The sequence below is a fragment of the Fusarium oxysporum genome, chromosome IV (assembly GCF_013085055.1).
Source record: "Fusarium oxysporum Fo47 chromosome IV, complete sequence".
In the NCBI taxonomy this organism is placed as follows: domain Eukaryota; kingdom Fungi; phylum Ascomycota; class Sordariomycetes; order Hypocreales; family Nectriaceae; genus Fusarium; species Fusarium oxysporum.
The window spans coordinates 453,209-470,982 of NC_072843.1; the positions used below are offsets into that span (position 1 = coordinate 453,209).

A 17,774-nucleotide genomic window follows, 5' to 3' on the forward strand; every position below is an offset into this window, starting at 1 on the left:
ACACGACAAGTCACGAGCTGGTAGTATTAGCCTATCATAGGTACAGTAGTTTTGGTATATGACGTTGAATAAAGTCACGCAGGCTTACTCTAGAAACGCCGGGCAAGTGGCATGACATCGTATCAAAATCAAGTACAAAGGGGGGAAGAAAACCAATCAATCAATCAACACGTCAAAGTGATGTTGCAATACTCTTATAGAAGCTTGCCAACTGCTTAGCATCCCATTGTTTCGTGGCAACAGCGCAATGGGCGTCCTTAATTTGTTCATCGATTTCATCGCTGATAAACAGTGGCTTCCGTAGCTGGTAACCGTGTAACTGTAGGAACATATTGGCCGCTACCAGAGCCATCCTCTTGTTCCTATCTTGATAAGGGTGATTTAGGATGATCTTCTGGGCTAGAATGCTTCCTAGCTGAAAAGGATCCTCCTGGTCATAGTTCTTGTGTTGCTGGGGCGAGAAAACAGCAGACTCGAGGTAAGTCATCTGGGTAGGTCTAGCGCGAATGATATTTGTTTCGTAGAGTCGAAATTTTTGAGCTGCAGTGAGGAAACGAAAGGATTGGGCAGACATCATAAACATGAGAAGAATCAACAGACCAATTAAAGAAGGGTGCTTTACATTTGGGTAATATGGTATAAATTGATATAGCAGGTCAGTGATTGAAAGTGGTGATGATAAGCGGAGTAGGATATCGAAAAGGCGTGGATACCTGATGCTCGAAACTTGTGAGAGAGAGAACGGAAGCCAACTTGTGAATGGACGGTATCATTTATGCCTCAATTGGTTTCCAGACAAATAACAAAATACATTAGAGGCTCCAGGTTCAAGTAAGCCTATTTCATAACCAAACTAGCTATCCTTCAACTTATCCAATGCGCCCTTGAGCTTGACAGCGGTTTCTCGGGACATTCTCTCAAAATCCTCTATCGAAAGGAGAAAAGCACGAAATGATTAGAGTCGTTCAAAAATGTGCATTGGTAACAAGATACGAACCGTCTGGTGACCTATCAAGTGCGACTGCATTCCAATTCCCTGTGAGCCAAAGTGTCGCAGAACTCACGTCATGCTTAGAATCGCCCAAGTTTTGGTGTATCTCAATCCGAGGAAGCGGAAAGGACTCTACCTTTTCATTAACAGGTGAATTCGTGCTCTGTTCCTCTGAAGGGCACTTACGATGTATGAAGTGTAATGAACGGTGATCAAAACGAAGTGGCAGCGTTACGACTTGGTGTGCACCATCGGATCCAAGTTGGGAAACAACAGCACGCCTGAAAGCTTTCCCGATATCGGGCTCAATATAAATATAACTTTCCCCAGGTTCGCCAATCATGATACCAGTATCATAGGAGACAGGCATGCCCTTTTTATCGATGTTGGTGAACTTTGCGACAGCATTGTGATATAAGCGAGACGAGAACTTCAGGGTAGGCTTGACTCCCCGAAGAGACTTGGGGATACAGCGAGATAGCATCACGCGGAGAAACGGGCCGTGATGCGTCCGGATTGAGTGAGAGAGTCAAATGATGAGGATTAGCAATATGTAATTGACTGCAAGGGTCATGAACCATGCCAGGTGATCTTAAGCGGCCTGGACGTTGGGCCAGCCATACCTGCAGTAATTTACGAAAGATAAATGATTTGAACACAATCAACAGCAATGAGTTATTCAGATACATTACTCAAACTTCAATTCATTATCATGTCTCCTGCTCATCAAGTGACTGCAACCTAGGCTGTAACTCCTCAAAATTCGACTTGCCCTCCTCATTGGGGTATGCCTCAAACACCATCCTCCTCATAAGCCGACGCGGTGCTCTCCGACCAGTAAACAACTCAAATTGAGCAAAACCTTGCTCTGGCAACATATCAAGACCATCCATACTTACCCAACCACGATGCGACTCTGCTCGGAATTGGGCTAGGAATGGTGTATATAATGTCTTGTACCCAAGCTCAATTGCGACACCACCAGTCCGACTTCCCAGCCACTCGTTGGGGAGGGTAAGTTCGGGGGCTGGGACGTTGCCGATGCGGTGAGTTGGGATACAAGAAACAATGACGGTGGGTAGTCGGAATTCTGTTGGCCAGGCATCTTCTATTGACTCGATGACATGGAAGCGAGAATGCTCGCTACCGGCGCTCAGTAGGCCATGGTCCTTCCTCTCAAGGACCTGCGTAAAGTGCAACACCATTTTTTCGGCGTTCTTGGGTGTGCGATTACAGATAACAATGTTCTTGATACCAACTTGAAGCATCGCGTAGACCGTTGCTCTAGCCATGCCACCCGCTCCAATGACCAGACCACAGGTGCTGGACACGACTGCGTTGGCGGGAGAGAGGCCGCGGCGAATGCACGCGCGGATGCCAATCCAGTCCGTATTTTCGCCATACAGAGCCTTGATGGGACCAGAGCGATTAACGCTATCGAAGAAAGCAGCCCCAGTAGGAATTGTCCCGTCTTCATTTAGGGAGCGGATGGGAATCAGCGTATTAACGGCACCGATTGCCCGGGCATGTTTGCTCAATGAATGTGTCAAGGTAATGATCTCAACTTTGAAGGGGAGGCCGATTGAACCTCCACCAAATTCTGGATCCTCGATTAAATGCTTGATTCCTCTAAGCGACGCGCAAGACACTGGTTCGTAGGTATGGGGCAAACCGCATGCCTTTAATGCTGCTTTGTGCATCGCAGGAGACAAACTATAGCTCACGTTGGCGCCAAAGACGTAAAGCTTCATCTGGTCGTATATAAAAGACGAGAAAAGAGCTTCTGTTGCGCCGACCGTGGTAATTGATGGTGTTATTGGGGGCCTGGGATTCACCCGCTCCAGCGAGTCTGGTCGGACAACAGTAAGAATACGATTGAAAGCTTGGGAATTCCGACCCAGAGGGCCAGAATTGTAAGATATAAGTGGGATCTTCGGCCCCTGTAAAGCTGCAACTGATGTCTTAAGGTAGTGAATGCGGAAATTGTCTTCAATAGTAACTGCAGGTCGAATCAATCGAGCAAGATGGCATCCCAGATTGTTGGCCTTCTTATACCACGACATCCATATTGGAGATTCCCATGACGGAGGATCTGTGGTAATGAAACAATTGCCAATCATCTTTGTTCTCTTTCGAATAGATAGTATGCGTGAGATGTGGACGTCTTCGAGTCGAAGATCAACTGTCATCATTTCTGGTGCTAGTCGTACGGAATGGTGAACGAGATCGAGGTAGACACGCAAGACTTCGTCGCTTGCTGTATGAGGTAGGAATAGATGCAGGATTATGGGTAAGATTGTGCTTCGCCTTACGATACCGACACCTTTGGTAATGTTGGCAAGCAGCTTTGCGCTGGCTTCAGACGTCAATGTGCCCTGTTCGGCATGTTCAGCCAAATCATGGACGACTATTTGCACAACATCTGCTCCAATGACATGCTCTTCAACATCCACAGAGTCTTTAAGAACGTCGGCAAGAGGAATGGAGGTAGCGTAGGTAAAGTTGCGTTCCTCCGCAGGTATCCTCGATAATGGGAATGCAGAATCTGTGAACGGTATTGTGCCCGCTGGGTAAACAAGAGACAGAAACTTTAGGAAGTGTCGCTCAACATGTTTTAATGTTAAATATGGAGCAGGTGATCTTTGTGTCAATGATTCCCGAGAAAGCGACGACTTGGAAACTTTCTCTGTGACATTGAAGAACTCGAAGTTGGTGCAAGACCTAAAGATGGCGTTGCTAACATCGAGCAAGCTCTGGACCTTGGTACCGTCGCGGATCTTGAGATGACTTTGAATGGCATCAAAATCGCGGACAATGTGGATGACTGGGTTGGTCGCTGCAAACTCTCGGAGGAGACTCTGCACGCGACTCTCCATCCAGGAACAGACAAGGATGCAGCCAGTAGAATGTCGCTGCAAAATACTTTGCAGGACCTTGGCTTGCTGCTTGTAGCACTCTGAAGACCCATGTTCGGACTTATAAGCGGCACTCGACAGGCCCATGGATCTCTGGAAAGCTGGCTCAAGATCAATGACTTTGCGGTCCATTGCCGAGGATGCCATGATAGCCAATGTCGACTTTCCAGCTCCGCGCATACCAACAAGTATCATTGACGCATCTGGACTAAAATCTGGAACCTGCCCAGTCAAGGGAGGAAAGGTTGGAGAGGGCGTTCGAGTAAGTCCATCGTGTTGGTCCGTATTTGACGGAGCCGCGGATTGAGAATTGGCTCTCGAATTGGCTCGAGAAGTAGCCCGGGATGGAGGTTGAGACTGAAGCACATCGCTCAGTTTGAAAGACTGTGATTGCGGTGTCGAATTATCGAGGTTATCGCGGGGAATTCCATGATTGTAGTGGACGGTCTTCGGTCGGCTGTGGCCGTTTGGCCGAAGCAAGGTATCCTCGTGGCCAAGAAAGGTCCCCAGGGACCTCTTGACGCCTGCCATTTCGTGTTGCATGTGTCCGGACTCTTTTGACCAGCGCTGTTTCAAGAAGGCGCCATAGTCACCAGGATATCGCAGTTATTGAGGCTGTAGAGAAGGGTCTCTTTGTTGGGTAGGGGAGAATGGTGATGTGGGCTTGTCGAGAAGCGCTGAGTCCGACTGTCAGTTGTGAAGTGGGTGGGCGATGGGCGAGGAAGCTCGGTAGATCCCCCACCAGACAATCCGGGGCAAGAGCGAGGCGATTGGTCGGGAAAGCGTTTATCCGACCCACTCCGAGGTCCTGTCCAATTACATCGGTGATGACTCGGCGGTCGGAACTTGGAGGCTGGAACCTACAGACCATCCTCAAGCAACACAGAATTATTCCAGGGCCCCAGATTCTCCCCGCATCACGTCTCATCGTATCGTATTGCTTTTGTCCAGTACTGTTGCTTTGGAATTCGGTCATGGGAGACAGATCTGCATGACAATGGCACAGGAATCGCGTATCTGAGCTGAGCTTTATTGACATGGGACTCGTATACAATCCACATCATCGTCATACTAGCAAGCATTGATCCCTCTTCAACTGCTGTTAGGCTCCTCTCCCCTCATCTCTCTTTTCATTTCGTCATGACTGCTGGCCTCGCGGCGCAGGCAGCTCATTCATTCTTTGATCAACTACATCCAAGCAATGCCGCCTAGGAAACGCGAAAACGATGCGGATACTACCAGCGCTCCCGCAACCACAGCTCCCGCCAAACGTCAACGAGTCTCCCTTGCCTGTGATTCATGTCGCACTGCTAGAGAAAAGTGCGATGGCGCCCGTCCTCACTGTGGAACATGCACCGCGCAAAACAGGCCATGCTCATACACCCCTGCGTCCCGCAAGAGAGGCGTGCAGACGGGATACCTACGGACAATTGAGTTGTCGCTGGCATGGCTCTTTGAACAGGTTCCTGGCTGTGAGGGAGCTCTTCATCGTCTCCTTACACAGAATGATGGAGCAGATGGTACCCGCATCCTCGCGACGAAGGACAAAGCTGGCCATCGCCTCTACCGACGATGGAGCAAGAGTCGGGTTCACAAAGACATTGGCAGGTTGCTGTCGGATGAGAAGACGCCTCAAAACGATACATCCGCAGACGACTCGGGAACTGAAGATAGCAGCCCGACTGGTGCACAATTGTTTGACGGCAAACCATCACCCGGACTATCGATACAAGGCGTCAATCCATCACAGACGAGCATCCCGGCGGCATCTTACAACTTCAACTCAGACCAGCCATCATTACCTACCAAGCTGACATTGCCCCCACACTGGAAAAGACTTGTCGACATCTACATGTCTTACACTCACAGCTGGTTCCCAATTATTGAACCTGGAATCATCACACGCACAGCTTTGATGTATCCCCCAGAGGGTCTTGTCATCGAAGCCAACCCCTCGTCGACGCTACACGCTCAGCTTTGGGCAGTTTTTGCTGTCTCTTCATTTCAAGACGCGGCTTCTTCTAACCCATCACGACAGAACGGATTCTCTCCTAACGAAATTTACTCCATCGCGCAACGGCTTATACCCTCCGACGACGAGACCTTCGAATTGGCCCATATCTCCTCACTCCTCCTTCATTCGCTAGTACTCATGGGCCAAAAGAAGACGATGACAGCATGGATCTTGATAGGCCGGGCTTCGCGTCTTGCTTTGCATTATCGCGCGACAGCATCTCACATGTTTCCGGTCAAGGAAGGCGACGCAGCCTCTCTGAATCATAACGAAGTCAAGGTGCTGGCGGGAAGCTTTATCCTGGATTCTCTTGCTTCACTTAGTCTTGGTCAACCGCAAGTGACATCGGGAATTCGACATAGTCTTCCTTCTGTTGTTATAGAACAGCCTCTCGACTTGAACGAGCCATGGACTTCGATTTCGGGATTCGGAAAGGCGGCGGATGATGGACAAGAATCAACGCCAGATTGCGGATCACCACTATCAACCTTTCGACAACTTTTTGCTTTCTGTAGACTTTGGGGTACCAGCATGGATGCAAGGCTATACAATGACCGCAATCCTCAACGAATCACCCCAGAAGACCTTGTCAGAAGCCTGGACGCTCGGTTTTCATTTTGCAATTCCCTCATCTTCGGTGGCTCGACGCCAAGAATGCCCTCAGCATACCTGCTCCAAGGCATGTTCTTGGCAATTACCTTGGACTTGGTGCCAGGTCATCGGCCGTCCCTCTTATCTAATTTCATAGAGGTTGTTGAGTCGTGTCTGGAAAACTTTGGACCAGGTGGAACACCACCAATCATAGCCATCTTGATGGATATAGTCAAGCACCACGGCCATGGGAACCGAATGCCAGAACACGACCAAGTCAAGTGGAATTCGACAATTGGATCGCTCACAGACGGCTGGAAGCTCAAATATCAAGGGTTAGACGCAGCTAAAAGCAACCAGCATACACCTAGTTCTGTGGATCCGTCACGCCGCCCAATAGTGAGCCCATCATTTATGGATGAGATATCAACCGCCTCTCATCCCTCACATCACACGGACCACCCTGCCCCTATCACATCCGGGGAACTGGAACATGAGCTCGGCCGAATGCAGCAACGCCAAAAAGAGCAACAAGCATTATCATATGAACGGCAACGTTATCAAGCTGCAGACCGTAGCCCAGCTACTTCACAGTCTCTATACACACTTACACCTAACCTGACCTTTCATACTCTTCATACACCATCTCTTGATGGGCAAATGGGGTCCTTACAAAACTCGATGCCGAGTCAACTACTTGATTACGACGCAATTCTGGATGAGCTTGGATCCATAGACTGCGCGGATGGTATTGATGTGGATCCTCAGTTTATGACTAACTTGGGCTTTGCGCCAGGATGTGATCTTGGCGAGATGTTTCAAGGTGATTTTGGGACATGATTTAATGCAATCTAATCAATATTTACACGGATACATATTCACCCAAGTTGTCCTTGCCTGCCTGCCTGTGATGTCTTGGCTGATGGGGCGTAAGAAACTGCCTAGACTGACAGCGCTGATCACATCTGTTCAGGCCGAGATCCTTGTGCGACTTACAAACATCCCCAGCAATAACATCCTTTCATCCTCGGAGAATGCTATATTTTTGCTGACGCGGTGTGTTGGAGCTGCTGAAAAATGTCCAATCAACCTCGGAATAGTGCCGACATCGCCGTGCAAATGGGGAACACAGGGATAAATGATGAGCGCTTGAGATTTTCTCCCCATTTCCTGACGAAACAAGGTTAGATCCGCGGCCACATGGTGGTAATGATGCGGAGACCCCAGAACAGTTGAGTCAGGATTGTGGCACCGCGGAAAAGTCTTTATCCCTCGACACGTTCTCTCAGCAACACGAGATCCAGACACCCTGTGCGTCCCAGCAAACAGACAATGACAATCTCGAATCCCATGCAACGACGGAAGCATATTCTTCCCCCACAGATCCAACCCCGCAAACCCCGGACTGAATCTCCAATTCTGGAGAAGCAATTGTTCGGTTGTTGAATTGAGTTGGCCCTTGCTGGTCCAGCGGCACACTAGTTTTTGGAGACGTTTTACTGCTAGACTAGGGGGAATATGGGTCAACTTGACTTGTATAAATCTTTGCCCCCCACCGGTTTTGGGGATTGTCTCTTCGACTCTCCAGTTCATCCACAACCTTCTTTGCAACCTTATCTCCCCACAGCTGCAACAGTTCTCAAGCAGTAAAGTTCAAATTTGAACCTTGAGACGCCGCAATCATGGGCCTCTTGACTCTGCAAGAAGATCGGCCTACGCCAAAGGCCGTCTACAACTGGCGCGTCTACACATGCGCCGCCATTGCATCAATGGCTGCTTGCACAATTGGTTACGACTCTGCTTTCATCGGCACGACACTTGCTCTGCCCTCATTCGTGCAGGAGTTTAACTTTGAGAACTATGAGCCTAATGCGCTTGCCCTGGTCAAGCAGAACATTGTCTCTGTGTACCAGGCCGGTGCCTTCTTTGGATCTCTGTTCGCCTATGTCAGCAGTTACTTCATTGGTCGCCGATATTCTCTCATCCTCTTCTCTCTTGTCTTTATGGTCGGTGCTGGTATGATGCTGGGTGCCAATGGTGCCCGGGGTCTCGGCCTTATTATCGGTGGACGCGTCTTGGCCGGTATCGGTGTCGGTGGATGCTCCAACATGACACCCATTTACATCTCAGAATTGGCTCCTCCCGCTGTACGAGGTCGTCTTGTCGGTCTTTACGAAGTCGGATGGCAAGCCGGTGGTCTTGTTGGTTTCTGGATCAACTACGGAATCAACCAGCACCTCCCTTATGCCCCTGGCCAGAACGAAAACGTCTGGCTGATCCCCTTTGCTGTTCAGCTCATCCCTGCTGGTCTTCTTCTTATCGGTGCCGTCTTCATTCCTGAGTCGCCTCGATGGTTGTTCTCCAAGGGCAAGCGCGACAAGGCTATCAAGAACCTTTGCTGGATGCGAAATCTTGACCGAGAGGATATCTACATCGTTGAGGAGATTGGCTTTATCGATGCTGAGATTGACCGATTCAACAGCGCTGTTGGCGCTGGCTTCTGGAAGCCTTTTGCTGCTCTCAAGCAAGCCAAGGTTCGATGGCGCTTCCTCCTCGGTGCTCTTCTCTTCGTCTTCCAAAACGGTAAGCACACTCATCCTAGTCTTCACTTCAATGACTAACTTTTCACAGGCTCCGGTATCAACGCTATCAACTACTACAGCCCCACTGTCTTCCGAAGTATCGGCATCACCGGTACCAACACTAGCTTCCTCACCACTGGTATCTTTGGCGTTGTCAAGACGGCTATTACCTTTGTCTGGATTCTCGTTCTTATCGATCACGTCGGTCGCCGAAACCTTCTCATGATCGGTGCTGGCGGTGGTGCTTTCTGCATGTACTTCATTGGTGCTTACATCAAGATCGCCAACAACCAGGCCAAGATCGATGCTGGAGAGACCCCTACCCTCTCTTCTGGTGGCATTGCAGCTATCTTCTTCTTCTATCTCTGGACCGCTTTCTACACACCATCATGGAACGGTACACCATGGGTTCTCAACTCGGAGATGTTCGACCAGACCACCCGCTCTCTCGGCCAGGCCAACGCCGCCGCCAACAACTGGTTCTGGAACTTTATCATCGCCCGTTTCACCGAGCAGATGTTCAATGCTTGGGGATGGGGAGTGTACATCTTCTTCGCCTCCCTCATGGTCTTATCCATCTTCTTCGTCTTCTTCTGCATTCCTGAGACCAAGGGCGTTCCTCTTGAGGCGATGGACAAGCTGTTTGAGACTAAGCCTATCTGGAGGGCTAACAAGATTGTCATGGAGGAATTGAGACTCCAGGATGAGGAGTTCCGTCATAATGCTGATGGTGCTGATCTGCGAGAGGAGAAGGCCAATGCTGAGCAGATTGAGGGCAAGGCTTAAAAGTTTAATGATGATTTAGGTATGAGGTTAAATATAATTTAGATTGGGTTAATACATCACTATGAACAACATCTTCGTCTTTGTTTTAATGATTGAATACTTGTTGCCTAATAATTAGGCAACTCGTTCACCCCTTACTGAGCTTCGTTGAGTGGACTACAGGCAAGCCTCCTCAGGCGCAAACGCGGAAGGATCCTTGATCCTTTCCACCCTGGTCGGGTGTTGTTGAAAGGGGCGCAGTTCCTAAGAAGTAGACGAGGTGAAGCAACTTTTGCCCATGCCCGAAGCACTCTCTCCTGAAGATCAAAGTTTGACTGGTGATGTAAATATCTCCATGTGACTTCAACCCTGAAATCATCCATAGCACACCGAAATAAGCATGCATAGCCAGTCTAGGAGCACCACATCTCCAGAATTCGCAACCGGGGCATGTTCGCTGTTGCTCGGGCGGCAAGGGTCAGGCAGATTGTTACCGTGTTTTGATTTGAACTCTGGCTTAGACACCTCGTTGCCATAGCCAGCTTCTCGAGTCTGGCCTCATCACACTTTCCGCGAGCTATGATTTCGTTGAAGAATAACACAGGGTCGAGATCCGGGGGTACACAGAGTTCGGTGAAGCGGTGATATACTCGGGCGAAGCGGAGTGATAAGGAGGTTTGGTTGATGTCACTCATGCGAGGACTGAATAGCCCAAGGACTGGTAGTTTGCTATAGATGAATTGCTTGAGTGTTTCAGGCAAGGAGGGAAGTAGCTGTGTAGAAGGACCTAAACTTGTTAGCACCTTTTAGTCCAACAGTTGGGTTGAAAGGGGATTTTACCTTGAAGAAAATCTCTCTCTTGATCATGCCTTGCGTGACAGGTAAGTCGAGTAAGAGAAGGATTCCAGGCTCACGAAGCTTTCTCGAAGGACTCTCCCCAGAAATTGAAGCGCAATAAGTCGAGGCACAGCTCTACGAATCACAAGGCCCTTGACAACCGGCATAGCTGGTAGGTTGCGTGAAATCTGCGAATAAACCCGTACTCTTTTGATCAGTGATGGCTTGAGTTCGAGGTTGTTTCCTCTAAGTCGTGACATCGGATCGTAGCCAGGTTGAATGGTCCAGGTGCGTAGAAAGTTCAAAAAAGGGGGTTGTCCTCTTTCCTTTATTTCATTATGTCTCTTCTCGTAGAATTTGCCGACAGCGTCGAACAGCTCCCCTTCATCTTGGAAGCGGAAGGCAAGTTGAAAGCTCATAATTTCACACAGACCTTAGACAGTTCAATAATACCGGCCAATGACTCCAAGAGTTTGCCCTTTCTGCGTGACAAGGCGTTGGGCCTTTGAAGGTAAAGAAAACTGCAAAATGGCTAACAAGGTGGACTGAGGTGCCATAGATAGTAAGGGTTTTTAGGTAGTTGAGATAACTTAGGATAGAGCTGAGGTGGTACAGGATAAACTTATCAAAGGCTTCCTGTCATCATAGGTTGTCTCCATATTATACCTCACCATTCTTCTTCCACGCACCATACTTTTGATAAATATCCTTTCTGAAAACATCCTTCAAGTCACTCGCAACCCCTCCATCAAGAGGCAACTTTGCAAGAATAGCTCCAACACCACAAATATCATTCTTGCGATCAATGAACCACGCAAACGTCAAACCTCCACCCCAAGACATAGTATGAGCACCATACCACCCCTCAACGTCTTCAAGCGTGATAGTGCCTCCAAGCCCATGCCCAAGCTTCGTCTCCTCGCCGATACCAACTCTAAAGAAAGGGCCGAGTGGACTAGCTAGCATGCCCTGTTGACCGCTAAGTGCTTCAGGGGCAAGATGGTTCTGAAACATGTCGGCGCAGGTTTCGGGCTTAAGGAGCTTTCCGTCGTTGGCGAGTAGGGATTGGGTGATTTTGAGATAGGTTGGTGCAGGCATTGCGAGGCCATGGCCGCCGAAACATCCATCTGTACGGCCGTTGATTTCGGCCCCTTGACCCATGACTGCGTAGCCGAGACCTTTTGGATCATCGGGGTTGAGATCGACGAGACGCTCACGCAGATCCTCTCTTGTGACGGGAAAGAACTGTGCGTCGGTTTTCAAACCAAGAGGTTTCAGGATACGCTCGTGAACATGTTCCTCCAAGGTATTTCCGGTAACGCGCTCAACAATTCGACCAGCCCAATCTAGACCAGAGCCGTACATCCACCCCTTTCCAGGTTGATGCAAAAGAGGATAGATGAAAGTATCTTCTACCTTTCTCTTCTTTCCATCCTTAGGTTTATACTTTCTGCTCCATTTTCCAATAGTCGGCTCCAAGAAATCATACGCCACTCCAGCGCTGTGCGAAAGCAGCATCTCAAGCGTGACAGGTTGACACGCTGGTTCAAGAATCGGTTCATCGTTTTCTGACCATCCTGTGAGGACCTGCTTCTCCGCCAGTTCCGGCGCAACCTTTGATAAATCCCCCTTGAGAGTGAGAAGACCATCGTCCACACACTGCAGAGCTGCGATGGAGGCTATGAGCTTTGTAGCTGATGCAAGACAGAGGACATCATCGAGCTGTTGGGGACGCTTTTCACCGGAGAGGAGAGTTCGCTGGCCGAGGGCTTTATTATAGGTGAAGTCTCCTTTAGAGTTGGTAGCACAGATAATGCCCCCGTTGATCTTGCCAGAGTCGATGGCGGCTTGGAAGTTCTTCTCGATGGTTCTCGCCATTGCCAGAGCGGAGAAAGATTTGATTCTGGTTGGTAGCTTGAAGGATGCAGCGAAAAGTGAGTGATGAGTGATTTTCAGTCTTGATAGCATTGGGAATCTGAGTATTTATGCAGTTGGTTGATGTAAGACAGAAAGGTAATCATCCGAGGGAGAGTCTAATCACGTGGGTCAATATACACGGCAAGTTGTTATACCGACCAATCATGCTGCTTAGTTTCCGAGCGAGCGAATCGACTTGAACCATTTCCTTCTCATAACCACTATTATATGGCCGGTGAGTCAACGGTTGGAAGGCTCTACCACTTTGTATTATGATAGAGATCTATTATCTTCTCGAATACCCTACTCAAGAGACTTATTAAAACTCTGGCTTCAAGATTCGGATATCGAATTCCTTTGCGCTTGTTTGATCAACCAGTCAGACGACGTCATCCAGACAGTCTTAAGCTCAAATCTCAAATGACTCACCTCTTTCAGTCAGCAATTCAATTAAACATTGCATCGCCTGCTTAAAGGAAATGCTCGTGCTTATGTCTCCATCGCCTGAACCATGACGACCCATGAACCAAAACTACCCCAAAAACGCGAAAACCTTGCAGATCAGTCGGGGTAATCATTCGGCCATGAAGCATTCTTACCGATACACGGTTAAAATGAAAGCAATAGCTGACATTATATAAGTAACCAATGGAAACGTTTAATATTTCTTAAATAGGCTTGGCGAGGTTGTTATGGGCACTGATTTTGTAGCTCATGCATCTACTGGCGTTGAGTATGCCTCTTTAAGCCGATATAGTTGCTCAACAAGACTTATCAAGTATTCTGTGAAGCATCGTGAGAAATACATAAATAAATAGTGATTATAATTTACACTGATTATGAAAGAGAGAAAATGACGTGAAACTGAGAGATTCGGTATTCAGCTGCCGTACTATATGTTGCCAAGCTAAAAAATCTCCAACACCACGGCAAGATATCGTCTTCGCCGAACATATATTTCTCAACCTCGACGTCACTCCTCAGTGACCTCTTACCCTCTGAATGAAAGAGCACATCGCCATGGCGTCCTCGGTCCCATTTCCTCAATCAGAAATGGTCCAAGTCAATACCATTTCACAGCATGAACCAACCATCTCACAAACAATAACCCGTATCAACGCAGCCTACGACTGGACAGGTCCCAACGATCCCTCCAACCCCCGAAACTTCTCCCTCCTCACAAAAATACTCAGCATAGCCTCCATAACATCCCTCGCCTGGGCTTCCTGTTTCGCAGGCGCTATATACGCCCCAGCCCAAACCGCCGTCAGCCATGAATTCCATCAAGGCCGTTTACCTTCTGTTCTACCTCTAAGTCTGTATAATCTCGGCATGGCGTGCGGTCCACTCGTTGGAGCACCGCTATCTGAGACTTATGGACGCAAGACGGTGTATGTCGCTACCACGCCTATCTTCCTTGCTTTTCTGCTAGGATCGGGCTTTGCCAATGGTATCGTGAGTTTATCGATTTGTCGGTTCTTTGCGGGCATGTTTGCATCGCCGAATGTGAATAATACGTCTGCTACGATAATGGATTATTGTGCGCCAAGATATCGTGGTGCGAGTTTGGGGATATACTACTCTATACCTTCACTTGGAGCAGCTGTTGGACCTCTTGTTGGGGGGTTCGTTGAGAGGTCTTTTGGGTGGCGGTGGACGCAGTGGGTTGCTGTTGTAATAACGTGTGTTCTTTATATCCCGGTTTTGTTCACGAGGGAGACTTATAAGAAGGTTGTTTTGCGAAGACGAGCTATCAGAATGGGTTTGGGTGATAGCTCGTCTCAACACACAACTGTTGCTAGGACGATTCGACACTTCTTTACGGTTCTCATCCTTCGGCCGCTTCATATGCTGTTCACTGAACCAATCGTCACTCTGGTCAGTCTCTATAACGGCTTCATCTTCGGCTTGTTATACACGTTCATCATATCCGTTCCCTGGATCTTCAGACATTACTACAATTTCAGCGCAACATGCGAGTCCCTTTCATATCTGGGTATAACCCTCGGCACCCTTTTGGCCTGTGCCCCCTTCGTCCTAATCGACTTCTCATACTATCAAAAGCGCCTTATGCACTGGAACCAGACCCATGATGCAAGCGAGCCTTTCCCCCCAGAACATCGTCTCATATCCTCCATGATCGGAAGTTTTCTCCTCCCCGCCAGTCTCCTCATAGCAGGATGGACAGCGGAATTCCGCATCCACTGGATCCTCCCCATCTTCTTCCAGGGAATGACAATGTTGGCTTGCCTTCTGATCTACGCTGGTGTAAATCTCTTTATGCTCGATGCTTACGGTCCTTTGTATGGAGCATCGGCGTCTGGTGCTATGATGTTAAGTAGATATTCTTTGAGCTTTGCATTTCCCATGTTTGCGCTGCAGATGTTTGAGAAGCTTGGTGCGGGGTGGGCAACGACGCTCTTGGCGGGTTTTACGTTTTTGATGGCGCCTATACCGTGGTGTTTCTTTGTTTATGGGGAGAGGATTAGGGCGAGTAGTAGATATGAGTCAAGCTCATAGCTAGACAAGTCAATAGAACTTCTCAGTCCTCATCATCCCCAATCATCTCCATGCCCTCAAAAAGATCAAGCCAATCCTCCAACCTCTCCTTCACGAAAGTATCCAACTCCCAGGGCTCATCAGTCGACATATCTTCATCTTCAGCCCAGACATACATATCCGCCTCTACAATATTCCCATCCTCCAGTACAACATCAACACTAGTAGGAGTGTATATTTCCCCTTCAAAGTCATCGAGCTTCTTGCGCAGGGACTTGGTCTCCAAGATCAGCAAGTCCCCATCTACTTCATGCCCATCTTTCTTTATAACGGCAGGATAGTCCCTTGACCGGACGGTATAGCGTGCGTAGCCGCGTACTGTGGCTGGGCTGGCGAAGGCGGAGATGGGTTCTGTGTTTGCGGCATCGCCGGTTAGGGCCCAGGCTAATAACGGGCGGGCGCGTAGGCTTCCGTAGATGAAGAGAGGGCGTGGCTTTGAGGATTCAGCCATTGTGATATCCTTTATGAAGAGACTGTAAGACCTTTAGTTTGTTTGTTTTGGTGTCTGTTTGTGTATGTATGTATGTGTGTGTGTCTGTGTTGAGAGGAAGATATCGAGGTGAAATCCCACTTATGGTCGGTTATTTAAATAGAGGAACATTCCAACTTTAACATCTTCTTCGTTAAAATGGCTACAGCTGTTTGAAGGAAACAAAAGTCTATCCGTTTGTTGCCTGGTCATCTGTCGCAGTGATTGGGTAAACTGTTAATGATCTTCTGCAACTGTAACTCAAAGCCTAATATCGTGAAGGTTAACTTCGCTATCGTGATACTTTACTTGCCTTGGCTGGTTATACTTTTCATCGCTACTCTAACATTTACACCAGGTGAGCTTATATTTAGGTAAAGGTTTATGAGTTTAGGTAAGCTCAGGGTAGTCCAGATGAGCATTAATCACATCTTCAGCCAACAAAGCAATGGCAACATATCGTAACAAAAAGTCCAAACATTTATATGAAACTCCAATAATGCACGCTATCTATGCCCATAAAAAACAAACCTCACAGCTTCGCTTCCGCTCTCTGCGCAACCTTCTCCGCAATAGCAACATGCACCTTTTCAATCGGCATCTCCTCCAACGTCTTGCCCGTCCAATACTTATCCTGCTCCAAGCCCTGATAAATCAACGCCTCCGTTCCCAGAATGACCTTCCACCCTTTATCCTCCGCAATACCGCCCAGCCGCGTAAAAGGCGTGGGGTTGTAGCACATCTCCAAAATAGCTCCCTTTTGCTCCTTGTCCAAAAACGTTTCCGTCACTGCGCGCGCGCGAATCTCCTCTTCTGTCTCGGGCTCAAAGTCGGGAACGCATGCTACGATGGCACCTGGTGCTTCGAGGGCTTGTGCTTGTGAGACGTCCTTGACGTGGAGGAGTCCTTCGCCGTAGCCGCGCTCAGCGCAGTCGGCGATCACGGCGGTGACTTCTGCTTCGTCGCGGTTGACGAGGTAGATTGTCTTGACCTTCATCCATTTTCGCAGAGCGTAGATAGCGCTTCTAGCGGCGCCGCCGCCACCGACTACGAGAGCGGGTTTGTTGTGGAAGACGGCGTCGGGGTTGTCGATGTTTTGGTAGAATGAGTCGCGGATGCCAATGACGTCTGTGTTTGCGCCGCAGAAGATACGGCGACCGTCTCTTTCACGGATGAAGAGGGTGTTGCAAGCGCCGACATCGCGGCATTCTTCTGTGAGTTCATCTAGGTATGGAATGATGGCGACTTTGTTGGGCATAGTAACTGAGGCGCCTGTTCATCATCAGTACTTCAACTCATGCATGACATGGAACTCAATTGAGTGAGTGAGTGGAACGTACCGTAAAAGTCGGGATGGTGCGCCAACTCCAAAAAGCCAGGAATATCAGCTGAATCAAGTCTAACCTGACCCCACTTCAATCCCAAATCTTGATAAATAACATTATGAAGAAACGGCGACAGCGAAGCAGTCAATTTCTTGCCAAAGAGGTAGCCGTGGCGTTGGAGTTGTGAGACTTGGTTCGATTGGAGAGAGTCCCCAGAGACGGAGACTTGCTCAGAGGAGACTTGTTGGACAGACATGATAGGTAGATAGTGCAGAGACAGAGATAGTAAGTGGAAAAGAAAGTGGCCTGATTGAGAAATGATCCTGGAAAGTAGCGAAGATAGGTGCTATTCAAGTACTGAAACCGTCCAGTAGCAGAGAACGCAATGGAAGAAACCCCAGATCCCATTTTCACACTTGCCCCCGAAATCTCCGCCTCAAGGGTTTATCCACTAAAGCTGGGGTCGCAATGCAAGAAATTACCGGGTCTCGAACCCCTCCACCGGATAAAGACTTAGCCACCTCGGTCCCGGGTAATGGATAAACATGACCTTCACCCCATGATGTAAGTCGCATGGAAATTGCCTTATCATTTTGCGAATGGGTGTCCTCTTAAACGATTAGCATGGCTTGGCTGGGTTCGGCTGGTACCGCCTCGTGACGGCTTTTTGTATGACGATGGATAAGATCGAGATGGGAAAACGGGGGTGGTATTGGATGAATGATTGCTTTATCATCGAGTCTTGATCAGGGGGATTCTCCGCTTTGTAGATTCTATATCAAGTTGCCACAGCATCAGCGGTGGTTTGT

The 17,774-nt window shown here is 48.6% G+C and overlaps 7 protein-coding genes across 7 annotated transcripts; 3 read left to right on the forward strand and 4 right to left on the reverse strand.

The window, feature by feature from the left end:
• Nucleotides 1–172: 172 nt before the first annotated feature.
• On the reverse strand, nt 173–4,605 carry FOBCDRAFT_179951 (type I 3-dehydroquinase-domain-containing protein; the record flags this gene model as incomplete). Its single annotated transcript, XM_031180111.3, has 5 exons — nt 1,891–4,605; nt 1,178–1,451; nt 998–1,036; nt 812–837; nt 173–616 (listed from the first exon to the last, which is right to left on the reverse strand). The coding sequence occupies exons 1-5, from the start codon at nt 4,447–4,449 to the stop codon at nt 173–175; spliced, it is 3,342 nt and encodes a 1,113-aa protein (XP_031045998.3). The 5' UTR covers nt 4,450–4,605.
• A 161-nt stretch (nt 4,606–4,766) lies between these two features.
• Nucleotides 4,767–7,429, forward strand: FOBCDRAFT_219765 (uncharacterized protein). The gene has a single exon (XM_031180110.3). The coding sequence runs from the start codon at nt 5,108–5,110 to the stop codon at nt 7,349–7,351; it is 2,244 nt and encodes a 747-aa protein (XP_031045997.2). The 5' UTR covers nt 4,767–5,107; the 3' UTR covers nt 7,352–7,429.
• Nucleotides 7,419–8,480, reverse strand: FOBCDRAFT_219766 (uncharacterized protein). The gene has a single exon (XM_059609541.1). It carries the CDS (start codon nt 8,102–8,104, stop codon nt 7,481–7,483), a length of 624 nt encoding a protein of 207 aa, XP_059467050.1. The 5' UTR covers nt 8,105–8,480; the 3' UTR covers nt 7,419–7,480.
• Nucleotides 8,194–9,891, forward strand: FOBCDRAFT_291140 (general substrate transporter; the record flags this gene model as incomplete). The annotated part of the gene is made up of 2 exons (XM_031180109.3): nt 8,194–9,094; nt 9,143–9,891. 2 exons carry the CDS (start codon nt 8,194–8,196, stop codon nt 9,877–9,879), a joined length of 1,638 nt encoding a protein of 545 aa, XP_031045996.2. The 3' UTR covers nt 9,880–9,891.
• A 1,344-nt stretch (nt 9,892–11,235) lies between these two features.
• Nucleotides 11,236–12,696, reverse strand: FOBCDRAFT_219768 (beta-lactamase/transpeptidase-like protein). The gene has a single exon (XM_031180108.3). The coding sequence runs from the start codon at nt 12,661–12,663 to the stop codon at nt 11,356–11,358; it is 1,308 nt and encodes a 435-aa protein (XP_031045995.3). The 5' UTR covers nt 12,664–12,696; the 3' UTR covers nt 11,236–11,355.
• A 924-nt stretch (nt 12,697–13,620) lies between these two features.
• On the forward strand, nt 13,621–15,132 carry FOBCDRAFT_249328 (major facilitator superfamily domain-containing protein; the record flags this gene model as incomplete). The annotated part of the gene is made up of 1 exon (XM_031180107.3): nt 13,621–15,132. Exon 1 carries the CDS (start codon nt 13,633–13,635, stop codon nt 15,130–15,132), a length of 1,500 nt encoding a protein of 499 aa, XP_031045994.2. The 5' UTR covers nt 13,621–13,632.
• A 22-nt stretch (nt 15,133–15,154) lies between these two features.
• On the reverse strand, nt 15,155–17,333 carry FOBCDRAFT_249329 (uncharacterized protein; the record flags this gene model as incomplete). Its single annotated transcript, XM_031180105.3, has 3 exons — nt 16,981–17,333; nt 16,177–16,912; nt 15,155–15,653 (listed from the first exon to the last, which is right to left on the reverse strand). Exons 1-3 carry the CDS (start codon nt 17,219–17,221, stop codon nt 15,155–15,157), a joined length of 1,476 nt encoding a protein of 491 aa, XP_031045992.3. The 5' UTR covers nt 17,222–17,333.
• Between the last annotated feature and the right edge of the window lie 441 nt (nt 17,334–17,774).

Bases quoted from the DNA above. Each gene is read 5' to 3' on its own strand.
- FOBCDRAFT_219765 (XM_031180110.3), top strand. From the start codon at position 5,108: ATGCCGCCTAGGAAACGCGAAAACGATGCGGATACTACCAGCGCTCCC.
- FOBCDRAFT_219768 (XM_031180108.3), bottom strand. From the start codon at position 12,663: ATGCTATCAAGACTGAAAATCACTCATCACTCACTTTTCGCTGCATCC.
- FOBCDRAFT_219766 (XM_059609541.1), bottom strand. From the start codon at position 8,104: ATGAACTGGAGAGTCGAAGAGACAATCCCCAAAACCGGTGGGGGGCAA.